Source organism: Lepisosteus oculatus, chromosome 8 (genome assembly GCF_040954835.1).
Source record: "Lepisosteus oculatus isolate fLepOcu1 chromosome 8, fLepOcu1.hap2, whole genome shotgun sequence".
NCBI lineage: Eukaryota > Metazoa > Chordata > Actinopteri > Semionotiformes > Lepisosteidae > Lepisosteus > Lepisosteus oculatus.
Window position 1 is genome coordinate 39,606,507 of NC_090703.1, and position 17,865 is coordinate 39,624,371.

Consider the following 17,865-nt stretch of genomic DNA (forward strand, 5'->3'; position numbering starts at 1 on the left):
GGCCATAAGCTTTCAGGACAAACTCTGCATTGCCGTAACCCTTACCAGTGTAGATGGATTTTAGATAATGGAAGGATGAGCATAATTTATAGCTAAAGTTTCAACACTACACTGATTCACTGCCTTTCACTTGAACAGAGCATCCAGAGTTGTAACAGGCATCAAGAAGTATGAACATACAGCTCTTCAATGAAATATCTGTACTATTTCAAAATGCATTGAATTCTCTGCTCCAGACCCTTGAACAGTCCAGCCTTGGCACCAATTAGAAATGTGCCATGTTAAGTATTTCATAAACTATAAGGAGGATTTGTTATTGGCATAAATTTTATTGGATAACATGCAAATATTCCATTTAAATATTTAGGGTGGTTCCTTATTTTTCCTGTCAGCAGATGCAAGTATTACAATTACAAGTAATGGTTTCTTTCACTTGAAAGCGATTCACTTCTTCATGTAGTTGAATAAAGACAGTGTGAAGTTATATTTACAGATGAAGTTATATTTTCTTACATCATCTTTGTCATGAAGGACTGAGGGTATGCCACTCCTTTCTCCTCGCCCTCTCATATGGCAAGGATGTAAGTCCGTTGTAGGGCACAAGAGAAAGGCACCAGTTCCAGGGATCTGGAAACAGATTTTAAGAACTGACACTTTACTGGCCTCTGCTGGACATTTTAACAAGTCAAAGTGAACAGTTCAGGTTAAAGGGTAATGAAAATCATGAATCACAGTAAAGGAACAAGTAATAGGTTTATTCCATGCTGAAAAAAAGGAGAAAGAGAACACAACTTTTCGGCCGTGGAGCCTTCTTCAGGTGTGAGAGAGACTGGGCAGTAGGCAAAGGTGAAGTAGCGGGAGAACAAAGACTGGGAGGGAGGAGGAGTGAGAGGCGGGAGCAGGGGACAGAAAGAGAGGCCAATCAAGAGGTATGAAGTCAGAATGGGTGCAGAGAGGTGTGAAATGAAACTTCCAATGAATGGAGAAAATTTAAAAGAACAGTAGTCTGTCGTTAAGGGAAGGGAGAATGTGTGATCCTAGCTGCAGAATAATTTTAGTTTCGGTGGTTTTACTGATGTATGAGTTCGGAAAACCGTCTTTGAGAACACAGACGGAGAGATTAGAGTGGTCGTGGCCGTCAGAGGTGAAATGAGAAACAATGGGCTTGGAGAGATCTTTAATCTTCACAGCCCTGACGTGTTCTCTGAAGCGGTCTCCGAGTCTCCTTCCTGTTTCTCCAATGTAGATGGCTGGGCATTTACTGCAAGAGATACAGTAAATAAGGTTGCTTGAGGTACAGTAGAAGATGCCGTCTGGGTGTTCCGGAATGGTCCTGAGGGGCCTTGAATGAGTGTGGTGGTGGCTGTGTACTTGCAGGTAATACAACGAGCTCTGTTGCAAGGGAAAGTGCCTGGTGTGGATGGTTGTTGAGGGCGGTCAACAGAAACTGTGAACAAGGAGGTTACGCAGATTAGGTGGTCGGCGATATGAGATGAGTGAATCACAGTATCTGGGTTCCAAATATTTTTGGGGCCAAAACTGTTCCACCTTTGCCATGACTTTGCTATCCAGATGATCTGTTGACACCAAGCACAGAAATAATTATTCTGAAAGAATAATCCATTCTGTGAGCATACTGTATGAGCATGCTGTGCGTTGAATAACTTAAAAAACCTGAAAAGCATTGATTAGTGCAGAATTTATTCTAAAAACATTAATTTAAAGTGTTTTTGGTAAAACTTTTAGAAGACAGACTCATCTTAATGAACCTTGTTGGCTAGATTTATTATGCTTTTGAGGACAATTACAAACTGAATTAATTAGTTCTTATTAGGGTATACTTAATTATTGAATCAGCATTCCTCACTTGTTAATCAGATCTTTGTGCTTTCACAAACTTTGCACTTGAAGCTAATTATGAATATTCAATTATAGGATCATTTTCAAGTGAATTTACATACATCTTGCATAAAAATATAGGACAAGAAACAACAGTCTGCCTATCAAGGCAAGTACTGTATTACAGTGCATGTGCAAATTTACTGGGCACTCTAGAACAGGGGTCTAGAGTTCCTGTGTGGCTTACTGCTCTTAGTTATGCAGTTGGTCTAATTATTTAATTAGCTGTATTATATCTACTTTATAGTAGTAGTATAACCTTAACTTTATATAACCTTAAGAAAAATTATGGAATTTTTCTTAAGGTTTTATACAGTTGTGAAAGTTTTGTCTAATTAACTGTATAAAACCTTAAGAACAATTCCATAATTAATTGGGTTAATTTATTAACTAGTCAGGTTGGAACAAAAACAGAAGACATTGTTCTCCTGGAATTTTTTTTTATTCTCCAACCTTTTTAACCTCAACTTCAGTCATAAAGCAAGAGGTGATTTAAAATAAAATCAGGCTGAAGGTTAAGAGACCGCACTGCGTGCAATGAAAGATCTTAATTTTTATGTCAAATTCCCCAATTCAAACATATACTACACTCCACTATTTAATGAATCCTCCATCATGGAACACCTTTCTTGAACGTCTCTAATCTCTATTATAATCTGGAAAGACTAAAGCCTTATGAATCTGTTTAGTAATTCTACACCAAATCAAGGTTTTTACAGGTGTTTAAGTCTACTGCATTAAAAAGATTTGACTACCCTGTCTGTTTTTGTACTGCATGAAAATACAATTTTGGAATTCTTCAAAGACCTTTGTACGTACTGTAGTACTTCTTAAGGTACTTGGACTTGACCCTGATCACCAGCAAATATCCTCATAAACTTATTTTGTGTAGAAATGTATTCATTTATTTTCACATTATTGAAATTTAAAAACACTGCTTGTATGTTTATACACAAGGAACAAATCTCTTTTTATAAATACCTTATAAGGGCTCTCAGTGGAAAGTTGAAAACAGCATCAAAGATAACATCAGTTTGCACACGGATTTACTTAGGAGCTGTGCTATACATTTTGTCAAACCATAAAATGTACACGTGTATCGTACCCTTTCAACTTAAAATCCATTTTTCATGTATATGACGTAATCCAAGCAAAATATGAAAACAGAAATCCAAATAAAAATAGTTTGTCAAGCAATATTTCCACAGCACAAAGAAAGGAACACAATTGACTTCTGGCTTCACAGACAGATCTAACCACAATGACACCGAATGCCACTTGTTCAGTGTTTGCACCTTGATTTTTATCAATTGCAAAAAAAAAAAGAATTTCACATCTAAAAAGCATCAAAACCCTGAAAAATTAACATATTAGATGCAGCATGGCGAAAAGGGCACTGTATTTACATTATCAGTACACAGCTCCACGTTTGTCAGCAAACCAAATTTTTAAAAATGATGTATGAAAAAATCTGTTTGCATATATACAGATCGTGAATCACCAACCGAGGTTTCTTATTTCTAAAGATACTGTATAGAACAATTCCATTGTGATCAGTTGAACAAGTGATGTTAAATTAAGAAATTTTGAGAATATTTAGGACTAAACTCCAAGTGCTCTTCAGCACTCAAGAACAAGAATCCTCTTAACCAAACAGTTTATTTGCTTCTCTCATCAGTACCTTACAGGAGTTGCCTTTCTTTATAAACAGGTGACCTACTGTATTGGACTAGGGTCAGGGATCCCTGCTATAGATCATCCTTTAAGGAACATGGGTGTCTTGTAAAACCAACAAAAAATATTAAGGGTTTCAATAGAATAACTCTTACAGTTTTATTTTACATTAAGGAGGTGCATCCATGATGCATCCTTCCAAATATTTCTGAGCCTGGTCTGTGGGCTTGCCTGGATTGTTCACGCATTTGTGGACAGTATGATCCTGCAGGCTCCTTATCCAGGAATGCCGCTGTGTTGCAGACATATACACAACAATAAAATTTTTAAATTGTCCCATCAATTAATTATTCTGACAGCTGAAGTAGGTAACTGCGTCAGCATGTATAGGCTGCAAAGGAACAGGTAAAGGTTTTTTCCATTCAGTTTTTATTCAGGTGTGTGAAGCCTCCACAGTTTAAATGTCTCATTCCGTGTCCTTTCAGCATGGAATGAACCTTTACCTGTTCCTTTGCATTCTGACAGCTCTACTTTCTCAAACAAGTATCTAGTCCAGAACATGAACCACTGTCCAGATAATCAATGTGCAAAATGTAGTGGAAACTACACAGAAAGTGAGCATTTTAAACACAGGATATGAGGCTACAAACGGGTAATTTATTATGAAAGAGAAGTATTTTGGTATTACTGTAGGTGCAGGAAGCCCAATTGTGAACGTGTTTTAAACAAAAACCCTCTTTACAGTAAAGCTTTTCTTTAGAGCATCAAGAAAACTTTGAAACCATACTGTTATGATAAGCCAGGATTTATATCTGGTTAACAAAGTTAGTTTTCAAACCTGAGCATTTGTTTCGTTTAGAAACTCAATTCTTTGTGTGACTTTTTGTGACTAGATGGCTAAAGTGAGTTTTCAGAAAAAATTATACAGGTTAATAATCAGAAGGGAGTGGATAAATCACAGCATAATAAAACAAATCAATTTGACAGAGAGGTTATAATGTCTAAAAGTTAATTACCTTTAAAAAGTGCCAGATAAAGAAAAAGTGTTACAGCTTCTTTTGAATTATTCTTCTGGCTCCTCAATTTCCATTTTTTTTTACAATTAGCTCTTAGTCAAGTCCTGTTATTTATTACCATTTCAAAATGAGCTATCAGCTAGCACAGCAGCATGTGAAATTCCATCTACATTCCACTGCGCAATGCAAGCAGCATACCACTGTCATCATCTCAGTATAATTTAAGCAACGTAAGGATGTTTTTACCAAAAAGGTGCGGCTTGGATTTTAGACTGATGGGGAGCTGATAGGGTTCCAGGACTAATCTGGGTTTTGTCAGCATGTTTCTAGTGTTCCTACTGTATAGAACACAGGGTCATCAGGTACAGTACAAGGGAGCACAGTACTCCAATCTGATTCTCTTTATTAGTCATATGAAAAGTTGTCCAGATTCAGGAATTTTAAAAGTGTTCCTAGCTTCAGTTTTAAAATAGTTCCTATCTGTGCTCTGGACAGAAAAGGGGGGTGTTAATAACAATGCTTTTACTATTGCTGCTCACTTTGTGTTGGGCTTGCAGTGCATCTCAGGGCTAAGGACTTTTTCAGATGTGAAACCAGTTTCAAAGAGCCTTCAGTCTAGCTCAAGACACTGCATATTAGCCATGGGGCATCTCTTCTGTGCACCAAAAAAAGTCATTATTACAGCCTTCACCAGAAGACATACTACAATCATGTCCTTGCATATCAGCCAACATATTACTAGATAAGGGACAGCATGTTTAACAAGCTGCCACTGCTAACAGCATCAGGGCTTGAAAGGTGTATATCTGGAATCCTCACTCTGCCTTTCAGATGTCTCTGTGAAGTCCAGGAATATTTCAAACTCTTTACACACAATAGGCCCGTGCTATAGGACGCATCACAGCTCACTCTTCTCTCTGGGCAGTGGGCTTTTCTTCTGGATATCTTCATCAGATGTGAACTCGTCCCTGTCCCTTCCCTGTTCATGCTCGTCCGGCAGCTTGCTCTTCTTCTTTTTCGTCTTCTTCTTCTGCTTTCCTGCCTCTCCCTCACCCTTTTTCTTCTTCTTCTTCTTTTTCTCATCAATGGCGGCAGTTTCGCCCCTTTTCCCAATCCAGACTTCTTTCAGGCAGCCTGAAACAAACATACCAAAATTGTTTTATTCAGTGCAACTAATGAAGGTGTATTTACATGGGTCATCACAGAACCTTCAAGGGGCCAAAAAAAAGGCAAATTGTATTCATGTTCACCTTCGTGTTGTAATGATACATATTTAATATGCACAAAGAAAACGTCTTGCCAGTTTGTATCGTGAGACTGTGGCACGAAACTGATTAAGAGATCAATTATTATGTTATGCTTTTTAGTTAGCATAGCTTTTTAGACTATGAAAGCACACATCTAACTGGCTGTACATAACATCTTGTATTAATATGGAAATTTGTTACATTCTCGATATGTGTGCGTAATATTAGAGCGTCTTTAGTGTTATTTAACAAATAGGTAAAGTTCAATAGGCTGCCTTTCTGTTATGCTGTACAGTAGCTGGCCACTGGTAATTGTGTAATGTTTGTGGATATTTCAGTTTTAAACAAAGAGGGCCAATTAAAACACTCAATTAAAACAAAACAATAGGAAAGACATTGAAGGGTCTCCTTGTCCCTGGGTTTTAGCAGCACTAAGTGCTGTTTTTGGTAAATTGATTTAGAAAAGGAAGGTCTTGTTTAACTAACTTGTAGTCTTCAAGAAGTGTTCAAACAAGTAACAGGGTCAGAACACTAAAGTACACAGCATGGTATATTTAGAATTACACTCAGCTATTAATGATAATTCTTATGTAGCGTATTTCATCATGAAATATTCCAAACTACTCCACATATAGGAGGACACCCACTTGATTCTCCATTTGCCTGGATGACACAAGGCAAACTTGACGTACCATCTGCCTCTCTACACAACAGATTTGGTGGGAAGTGAGAAACCACTTCACAAGCTCAATAAAGAGGAAAACTTGGACGAGACTTTTTACCCGCCCAGGGTAGAATGTCGCAAGGACATTGTGGAGAAGTTTAATGATTAAGTAGTTAAACAGAGTTCCTAACTTGATCCAAGGGAAGAACAATGTCCCGTCACCACATTGTGGCTCTGGTTAGGAAAACTAGACCAGAGGGAAAGTGCTACCACTGTTACTTATTTTTTGTAATAGTATAATGTGCAATGTTTTTCTTCTCTTTTTTTTGCATTCTATTTAAATGTACAGGAGTGCTGAGTGTCCATAAAAAATTTCCCTCGGGTGTCAATTATTTTTTTCTTATATCTTACAGACTGGTTTTCTCCGATTGACTCAATAGAGGAAGAAAGTTCTATATTAAATAGTATTAGAAGGGAGAGTCAAGAGTGTTACTCAATAAGATAAATCTCCAGGGCCTGATTGATTTCTACCTACTTTGTTCTTTAGAAAACGAGATGTTACTCATAGGCCATTAACAAACTTCTTCCAGCATTTATCTCAAGACAAATGTAACACCCATTGACTGGAAAATTCCCCTTATATAAAAAGGTCAATAAGTTAACTTACATGTATGATTATAGAAACAATAATCCAAACTAGAAGATCATCGTTATAGCAGTAGGATTCAAGGAGATAATCAGCCTGGCTTTAGAAAAGGTACGACTTGTGTAACTAACTTGCTAGAGGTTTTTGAAGAGAGGTACTTTTCAAGAAACTCAAAGCTCTGCACAACACTACACATGACACGCAACAGAAGCAACAAAGAAAATGGGGGAAAAAGTTTCAGACTCTGCTGCAAATGAGAAGACTAGCGCCCATTGTGTGAAGCCTGGTCTACAGCAGAGTAAGTCTGATTCAGCAGGCATCCGATTATAGATCTGGACTATACTCAGAAAATAACTGCTTATAATAATCTGGATTCCAACCATTCTGTGCCTTAGGAACAAGTTAAAGGTTTATTCCACGTTGCAAAGAGAAGAAAGGAAACACAATGTTTTGCCTGAGTAGACTTCTTTGGGTGCAAGCCGAAATGTTGTGTTTCCTTTCTTCTCTTTTCAGCATGGAATAAACCTTTAACTTGTTCCTTTGCAGCCTACCCATGCTGATGCAGCTACCTACAGTACGTGAACTATTCCACACCTTATGTGTGAGCAGGAGAACCTTTTGGGACAGGGCAATGAATGTTCCTGCAGATGTGATATAGTACCTGTGTCCTGGCCTTTTAGCACGTGTTTCTCACACAGGTAGGTAGTGAGGTCTTCATCCTGATGGTGTCGGTACCACTCCTCAATGACATCCTCGTACTGCTCCACCATCACATCGCACTAGAATGCACAGATAAGTAAACAGTTGCTATCTGTTGTTATACTAAAACGGTTTTCAGACCCAGACGTGATCAGGCCTACAGATTCTGTACAACTGTGAGTGTAGCCACACAGTCAGCCAGCCTCAGGTTACATTTAAAATCAAATCTATAAAGACATCCATGAAATATGCTTGAATGCAATTTTATCCCATGAACTCCTGCAGCTGTGATGTGCTCAAATGTGTATATAAAAAACTAAATTCTGGTCTTATAACAAACTTCCAACCCTATTGTTTTACAAGCACAATCTTAATCTTTTAGAGGGTAGGTTTGCCAAACAGCAGGACTGTCAGATGTACGATGTACGATGTGTATATTCTGTGCAAGGTGGAAAACAATGTCTCTGTTTTGGTTCTTATTAAAAGGTTAATATTACATGCTTTTTCAATAACTTTTTTCAGACAAAGCACGTGCAGTATATTGACATGAAAGACAAATTCATCCGAAAAACAAAACAATCAGCCCGATATCAGAACTGTTTATTTCTTCAGCCTCAGCAAGAACAGGCATTTGTATTAACTGCTTAGTAGGATGCAATTTATTGGTAGGGTCAGGACTGTTGGCTTTTAGACACTCATGCAGCTAACTGAACTTCAGCTCCTGAAAACCTCAAGGTTACATTCACAGTTTCCTGCAGCCCTTGGTGTAGCTGACCTGTTTTTTAAGGTCTGCCACTTCTGCAGAGGTCTCATTCCACAGCTCGTACGGGATATCCATCACCACCTTCACCCCTTTGTGGACCAGGTTGTGCAGCGTTGTGAAAGTCTCTGACATTCCCTGTGAATGATCAGCACACAGATATGCATTCCAGCAGAAAATTCTTACGCATGGTTACTTGACAGGGCTATAAAATGTCTTTTCCAAAATAAAACTTGGAATGTTCACTGTAGGAATCTGCTTCATGCCCACACTGACATGTTCCTCCTACACAGAAATTAGTGACTGGGTTTAGCAGGCTGAGTGAAGTGATGTATTTCTGACACTTTTGACATTTTCCTGTGCTTCAGAGCTTCTTTACAAAAAAAATTAATCACACTTTAAGTGCTAGGTTGTGTTCCTTCTTAACAGAATGACCTATTTTTGTATTTATTCCTTGCTTTATCTAGGCTTTAGGAATTGTTCTTTTGTTATTTTAACCTTGGTGTTTTTTTCCCATTTCACTACACATTATAGCAGTTACTTTATTCACTAAGCAATTATAAACTAAACAGTTTTTGTTTAGTTTATAATTGTTATAAAACAAAAAGTAAATTATGTAATTAAAGCCCTGCCAAAGGAATTGTTATTCATGGTCACAAGAAGCAAATAAATTGGAGCAACACAATTTAGGACTTGATCTAATAAGGGGAAGATGAAAATTACAGTGGGATGCATTTTAACATCCTAACAAACATCACTGATTCCTTCCTTTTTAGTCTTCAGATGTAGTCATGGTGACAAAATGTTTAATTAGCACCATTCATGCTACATGTCATGATACTTTATAACACTGTAAACAATCACCAGAAACTAGTATGCACAAATGAAGGTACTATATTTTAAGACGATTTAAAGGTTAGACTAGAAAAGCGGTGAAAAACCATTGCTTTTGGTTTCAGTGTACATTTAATTACTCTAAGTGACTACTTGGGGGTGGTGGAGGAGGAGGGGAGTCCCCATTACCTGTAAAGGGCTTTGAGTGGAGTGTCCAGAAAAGCGCTATATAAGTGTAAGCAATTATTATAATTATTATTATTATTACTTATCCATTGGTCACATACCTCTCTCAATATCCTGTTACATACCTTAGCAAAACGGTTGCTTCCTTGCCTTTCCTTGTGCAAATTATACTCCATCAGCCTCTGGCAAATGGACTCTATGACTTCGATGAATCGGATGTCACTGAAGAACAGTACAGAAAACAGCAGACAATCCTAAGCCCAGGTGAGATAACTCCAGTATTGAGTGTGAACCAAGGATACTAAATATAAACACTGTTAGGGTTTATAACAAGACATGCAGCTATGCCAGTGACAGTGTGAACACTACTAGAGAGAAAACGAGCTCTGCAAAACTAACATCGTCAACAGTGTAGGATTTGATACAACCTCCAAATAAAATTCAAAGTTCCCCCCAAAAAAGTTCTAAGGTTCCAGAAAAAAATAAAATATGAAATGCTGTTTCTTTTTCTCTCCTATTACATATCATCACTTGGCGGATATTTGCACATTTAAAAATGTGCAGCTATTTTCAGAAAATCAGACAATTGATTCTCATGACGGTGAGAATCCACATTACAGCTGGATGGGATCCTTGGATCAATTAGCTATCAATTTCTAAACAGGCTAGATGGGACAAACACGTTCTCCTGGTTTGTGACTGTTCTTATATTTTTATTAGATAAAAAAATTGTAATATTTTGTACAATTTTATTAAATGGATTTTATTGAAATTCCCCTATCTGAGTTCAAGGATTTTTCAAATTCCAGTGCATCTTGAGCATGTGGCAAATATACTCCTTGTTAATTGAATGTTCTGGATATTTCCTCATTTCCTTTTTATTGGAGGTCTGGTACAGTACATTGTATCCATGACAGCATGATAAAAGAATGAATGAGCTACAGTAAAACGTGCCACACAGAAAATGATAGGTTACGCGAAAAAACTAAACAAAAGTCAGCAAAATAAAGCTTACGATTTGACATATTTTATTGGAGTCCCCTTTTCATCCAAAAAACGATACTTTGTGTCAATCACTTCTTTGGTTTTCCCCGTTTCTTCAAAGGCAGACTTCATCTCCACTGACACATACTTGCACACTGTTAAGGACAAAAAGACTCTGATTGCACAAAACAACACAATTGTTTCAATTCAAAGTTTTTGAGTGTCACATCAGTGTGCTGTAAAGCACTTTATCTTTATTGAAGATATAATGCTTCCTTCATATTTGTGGACAAAAATCTAAAGGATTCGACACTAAAACGCAGTATTTAAAGGGCAATGTACAGCTATCGAAAAATAATAGCACCAATTTAATCACCTGGACGCTTTTTAATAATCCTTTCACTATGTGTAGTGTCACTGTATAATGTAAAATTTAAGGCATGCAATCCTTCCAGAAGCAGACTGAAAAATGAATACTAAAAAACAACAAATTCTATATATACAGTATCAAGCAAAAAACACTGAAATGTTAGTAGTTAGCAGCACATGCACTGTTTTGATTTTTAGTACTGCATTCGTTACCAGTTTCACTTCTGCATTTTTGAAAGGGGGAAATTCACAAATAACGTCTTCGCTAATATATAATGAATAACATTATATTAGTATATTTGCACTTAGCTCTCTATTGGCTTTAGGGAAGCAAACCGACCTGTATTGCACGAATCGTAAAATCACCACAAAGATTGCAAACACCATTACTGTGCGCAAATGGATTCAGTAACACAATTACACACACACACCAGTCAGTAAATTAAACAAGTGCACATGAAGATCATGCAGTTTTTCCAGTGCCTGGAGAAATACTTCGGCACATTGTACATGCATTAAATAACTGAATTTGTGTTATTGGTGTTCTTTTGAGGGTGCGATTCTGTACTGTAACCCCTAAATACTGTTTACAACCTAATGTTTCAATTGGTAGAGGTGGTGGAGGGGAGTCCCCATTACCTGTAAAGCGCTTTGAGTGAAGTGTCCAGAAAAGCGCTTTAAAAGTGTGAGCAATTATTATTATAAACAGCAAAACCGCGGTTTATCGTGCACTTTTAAACTATACATTGTTGTACAACTCAATTAACACAAAAAATCCTCAGAAATCCTCAAAAAAACGATCAGAAAAAAGCAATAACTCGTAAATGCTACAAACAGCAGTTCAGCTCAATACTATTCTTATCTCACCCTCGCATTTATCCGGCAGATGCACCCATTCCTCATCTTCATCTTTTTTTGCCGACTGTGAAAACGTCGTCAGTACGAACAGGCCCAGGAGTGCCAAAGTGCGCATTACTGAATATTAAAAGAGAATGACATGAAGCAAGACCGATGCGACCTTTATACTAATATGTACTTTATATATGTTTAACCAGAACTCCCCCTCACTGTTTTTTCCTGAATGAAACTGCTATATCCGCCTTAGCCAGAAGCTACCATGCGCAGCTGGGACTAGCCGTCCAATCAGAGGCGAAGCAGTGTCAAGCTGTGAACCAATCACAGGCCGGACAGGAAGCAGGCTCAAATTTGGCCCAAGAGAAACCATGTGATGCTATAGGAGCAGAAATAGAAAAACGTCTTCCAGTTTCATTTATCTTTGGGGATCAAAACATTTTTGTGGGGTTTCTGCAAAAATAAGAATTGTATTTCCCAATGAAGCAAATATGTGTGTCACTGCATCCAGCATGGATCCATCCAGGTGGATGCTGCACATTGGTGGTGGTGGAGGGGAGTCCCCATTACCTGTAAAGCGCTTTGAGTGGAGTGTCCAGAAAAAGCGCTATATAAGTGTAAGCAATCATTATTATTATTATTATTGCAAAATAATTATTTAATTTTACATTCGATCGAATTGTATGTTTAGCAACAGGTGCCGAACGTTTCACTTTTTTTTCCTTTTTTCAGTAACTTTGAAAGACACTTGTCTTTCTACAGCAAAATCACATAAGCCAGATCCTATCAATACAGCATCAACGCTCCCACAGCTAACATTAAAACTGATCTCTGTAAACAACTCCCTTCTTCAATGCAACATAATGTCATGAATTGTACTGTATAAAGGTGCAATATTGCATATTGCACGTATGAAAGGGTTTTTCTTGCTTATAATTATTCTCTTCTGCAATGGACTGGTGTGCCGTCGAGTATGTATCCTGCCTTGTGCCCATTTGCTGGCCTCGATCCTGCATTGAATAACGAGGTTAAAGGATGGATGAATAACGATGCACTTTATTCAGCTCAGCATGTTTAACTGAGTAACTGTCAGTCCTGCACCTTTTTATGCAATATTTAAACAGGTTTTTTGTTGGAATAAAAGCTATCAAAGTAAATGACTTCCTATTGAAAGAAAAACAATTCCTTAGATATTTCAGGTTCACCATTACATTACAGGTTTAACATAACATTACTACACCCTCTTGTAGTTTTAAATGTTATGATTTTGGAGCAAAATGTATCTAATTAAGCACATAAGTACAAGAAGTGACTGAGCTCTCAGCTGTATGAAAGGGCATTCAATAAAAAGACTTGTAGAAAAATGACAGGATAGTTCTATCTACCTTGAAATAGCCTAGTTTCCTTAGAAATAAGAGTCTCTTTTGTCCTTTTTTAAAATGGTCACAGCATTTGTCTCAACTCGGGTTTTTGTTTATGACCAGTTCCATGTACTTGTAGTCACTGACAATTTCTACAGTCTGACCATTAATTACAGTATGTTGGAGGGGTATTGCATTTTTTTTCTCAAATCAATGACCAGCTCCTTTGTTTTTGGAACATTAAACTGCACAGAGAGGCCGTCGTACCATTTAGTAAAGTCATTTAGAATGGGTCCATGATGGTTTTCTGGGTCCCTTAATAAGGTGCCCAGGGCTGTCTGTGTGTTTGCTTTTACAATCGTTAGTTTACAGTAGGGGAGCAAAACACAGCCCTGCGGTGATCCAGTGGAAGTATAGCGAATGTCAAATAACCAGTTCCCCAATCTGACCCGTTGAGTCCTATTTGTTAAAAAGTTACTGTTTAGTTTGAAGTTCTCTGAGTTTCTGTGCAACCAACAATGGTTGTATTGTGTTAATAGTCTCTCCAGGTTTTTCATTGGAAGAGATACAAGAGCCACTGGCTTGAAGCTGTGAAGCTCAGTTGGCCTGGCAGTTTTTGGAACAGGGATAACGATGGGTTTCTTTCACAGAGAAGGGATGATTTGTAGATTTAAGCACATTTGAAAAAGCATTCTGACAATATCACACAGCTGATCTGCACAAGATTGCAGAACACTTTCACACACATTATCTAGACCTGTGCTCTTTCTCACATTCATTTTCTTAAATGGCTTATAGTACATACCTCAGCTGGTTCAATTTTGATAGACTCTCCAGATACTGGGAGGTCAGCACTGTAAGTTGGGGGGTGGTTGTGGTTTTCATTTCAAAATGGGTGTAAAACACATTTAAATCAATTGCCAGCTGTTGATTAACCATGTCATTTAACACAGGAACAGTATTACCCTTATTCTCGTGAGTGATACTGGCCACGGATTTAATACCCTGTTATGCCGACCTTGAATCTCCCACAGCCATGGTATTTTCTATTTTTATCCTGTACTGTTCCTTTGCTTTCCTTATCTCCCTTTTGACTTCTTTCTGTGCTTCCTTCCTAAGCTCCGTGTTCTCTTGAGAGAAAACAAGTTTCTTTTTAAGCAAAACACGTTTATGGCTCTTGGTTACCCGGGGTTTGTTATTGGGTTAAACCTTAAGGCTTTTGGTAGGAATGATGGATGTCTACACAGAAGGAAATGTAATCGGAAACCACCTCAGAGAGTTTGTGAATATCCTTTGATGTGTCTTTAAACACATCCCTTTGCGTGCAGTTGACACAACCCTGTAGCTGTTCAGTTCTGTCCGTGTAGCAGACGGTCATATGCCTTCTCCAAAAGCAGAAAACACATGTGGACTGGATTATCGTTCTCTCACGCACCCTCAAGCAGCTGCGCCAGGGAACAGAGCTGGTCCACTGTTCCACGGCTAGGATAGAATCCACATTGTTCCACCTGCATCTGAGGCTCAACTACCAGGCGAAGTCTCCTTTCCAGTATCCTGGCATAGGCTTTCCCATGGAGGCTGAGGTGAGTGATCTCCCTATAGTTGGAACACACCCTCTGGTCCCCCTTCTTAAATATAGGGAACACCACCCCAGTTTGCCAGTCCAAGGGTACTTTACCCACCTTCCATACAACATTGAAGAGGCGCGTTATCCAAGCTACCCCAAACACTGTCCAGTGCTTTCAACATCTCTGGTCACATCTCATCCACCCCCGCAGTTTTACCACTATGGAGTCCTCGGACCACCATACTGACTTTGGCAACAGTGATGGGCTCCCCTGCACCAGGTATGTCTGTCATTGTCTTCTGATAGGAGGGCACGTCCACTGGGTTGAGTAGTTCCTCAACGTGTTCCTTCCACCATTCAACAATTTCCCCAAAAGAGGTCAGTACTACCCCCTCCCTGCTTACCACACCTGAATTCAGTAATGACAAAGGTGTACAATTTCATCTTAGAAAACATTGCATTTTTAGATGTGTCTACCAGATTAAACCATACTGTTCTATGTTGAGATAAATATAAAAGTAAAAAAAAGGAATGAAGGAATTATGATCTAGAATTCCCATTTTACTCATGAAAATCAACCCTTTCCTTGTTTGCAGGTAGCCATTCTTATTGACTCCAATGTGACAAACATCAATGCTCTTCCCAGGACTATGAACAACAAAAGTATGTTATAGGCTTATTCCATGCTGAAAAGAAAAGAAAGAAAACACATTGTTTCGGCTGTGGAGCCTTCTTCGGGTGTAAGGGATTCGGGTGTTGCCTTACAGGCTTAGTGTTTTTTTTTTTTCACCATGGAATTAACCTATTACTTATTCCTTTGCAGCCTACGCATGCTGACGCAGCTACCCACCTGACCTTCTTCAACTGACCCACTATGCCTTCCTCTAAAACTTTTTCTAGATCTCTTTGTCGTTCCTTCTCTTCCTCCCTGGGCTACTTGCCCCCTTTCTTACTAAACCAGCATTCCGGCTCTTCACAGCGATCTGTTCCAAGACCAGGCTTTCTCACCACCTCCTATTCTTTTACTGATGTCGTTGTTAAAATATAATTCGTAAAGGATTTGGCCTGAAATTGAACACTTTTTCTTTCGACTTCGACTCTGACGTCACATAGAGTAACACTCAGAGACTTCTACAACTTCTACTTTTATTTAAAATAAATTACTCACACCTGAAGAAGGCTACACAGCCGAAATGTTGTTTTCTTTCATCTCTTTTCAGCATGGAATAAACCTACTGTATTACTTGTTCCTTTGCGGCCTACGCATGCTGACACACCTGAACTACAAAAGTATGTTGTCCATTAATGGGGAAGGCACTGCAGCTGCTTTCCAGGTCAACACTTGGGACAGGATATTAAGATAAGATTACTTTATTAGCCATATACAATTTCTTGGATTAGGAATTTGTTTTTTCACATACCCCAGCTTGCTCTCCATGAGACACACAGGCGGGTCAACTGTTTATATGGCGTCCCTGGGGCAGTTGGGGTTAAGGGCCTTGCTCAGGGGCCCAACGCAGTAGGATTCCTCCACCGGACACCGCATTTGAACCAGCAACCTTACAGCCACTGGCGCAGATCCTTAGCCACAGAGCCACTGCTCCACCCCTATTCCACAGAGCACATCATACTCCACGATGGCAGCAAAGGCCTGAGGACCCAAAGAGAAATCAGGTGGTCCATTCCTTCAGGGGAGGGGCTGAGAATGTGACACAGAAGTTCATTCTCATCTGAATAGTGATCTCCACCCTGCTGCCAAGAAAAGACATGCAATACCACACAACCCAAAGAACTCTGAGATCTCAAGAAACCTACAGTACCTCATGACCTCAGCATGTGATCCCAGCACCCAACATCCAGCAACATCCCAGAGAGGAACAGTAGGACACACAGCACCTTCTGATAAACCACAACTCACAGCCAAAATAAGTAATTGACTGTGAAATAGCCTCCCCCATTCCAAAGTAGTGCATGTATAATAGTGCCGTAATCTAAAAGTCCTAAAAATAAAGGGAAGTTTCAAAGTTTCAATAAAGGAAAGAAATCAAAGAAAGGTTCTGAAGGTTACTGGGTACTGTGTACTCTCAAATCAACGGGCTTGAACAGCATGGATCTACTGGTTAAAAAGATATTGCGTGCAGAACATCTTTCCTCCCGTCAAAAATATAGCATTCTTAGCTAAGCCTTAACACAGAAAACAGATAATAAAGAGTTTCAGAAATCAATGAAAGGTTGAATCCAGATGCTTAATTGTGACCTATTTTGAGTAAGGTGTATTTTTCTTCATATGGTTCTGTGCAAGTATTAATTTCGCATAATTACCTGCAGAATAGCAATTCTGGAAATCTAGTGCACGCGATACACCGCGGTTCCACCATGTCGTACATGGTATGCCTATGCGTAATTGCGCATACACAAAAAGGTTCGGTTTCTAAAAATGCAATTAGCTGTTGGGCGGGGCCATATGTGGGGTTGGTGGTATGTGTACATCACACTGTGTTAACACCATATTGTTTTAATGTTGTAGAAAAAGTTCTCAAACTCGTGATTTTGATTATAAAAATGACAAGTGGTTTGTGCGTTTTCCTTGCAAAGTGACGTGTATCTGTACGGAAGCGCATTGCCACCATCAAGGGAAAAAAAAGAATGACCATTTGAGTGTATGAACAACCTGTGTAATGACACCACCTAGTAACCATTATTAGCCGAGCAACAACTTTAGGGGTTAGTGCTCGCGACAATGTCAAACATTGCATGGTGTGCACGGACTGACTTTCCACTGGGGTTTATTCAAAGAAAATGTTCATGATTTATTTTCTCGTAATTACGAGATAACGCATAAACTATGTTTTCCCTGATGGCAGCAATGCGCTTCCGTACACCTGAAACGCCGGGTGTCAGAAAAAATGGGCATTTAAATTATAAAGCTGTGAAAACACACTTAATCATGCTTAACAAAAAGTAGTTTGATTTATCTAAGTCATTTTAGTACGCATTTGAAGTTCCAAACAAATCGATATCGAACATTGAGCTAAAAACATCACCCAAATGCAATTTATACAAGTGTTACCAACTCCCAAAAATAAATTAAAAGGTCTCGGACAAAC

At 38.7% G+C, this 17,865-nt stretch overlaps 1 protein-coding gene across 1 annotated transcript; it reads right to left on the reverse strand.

Moving 5' to 3' along the window:
- Positions 1 to 2,996: 2,996 nt before the first annotated feature.
- cnpy3 (canopy FGF signaling regulator 3) lies at positions 2,997 to 12,105 on the reverse strand. Its single transcript, XM_006632723.3, has 6 exons — positions 11,846 to 12,105; positions 10,641 to 10,764; positions 9,751 to 9,847; positions 8,621 to 8,743; positions 7,808 to 7,925; positions 2,997 to 5,723 (listed from the first exon to the last, which is right to left on the reverse strand). The coding sequence occupies exons 1-6, from the start codon at positions 11,949 to 11,951 to the stop codon at positions 5,488 to 5,490; spliced, it is 804 nt and encodes a 267-aa protein (XP_006632786.2). The 5' UTR covers positions 11,952 to 12,105; the 3' UTR covers positions 2,997 to 5,487.
- Positions 12,106 to 17,865: the final 5,760 nt, after the last annotated feature.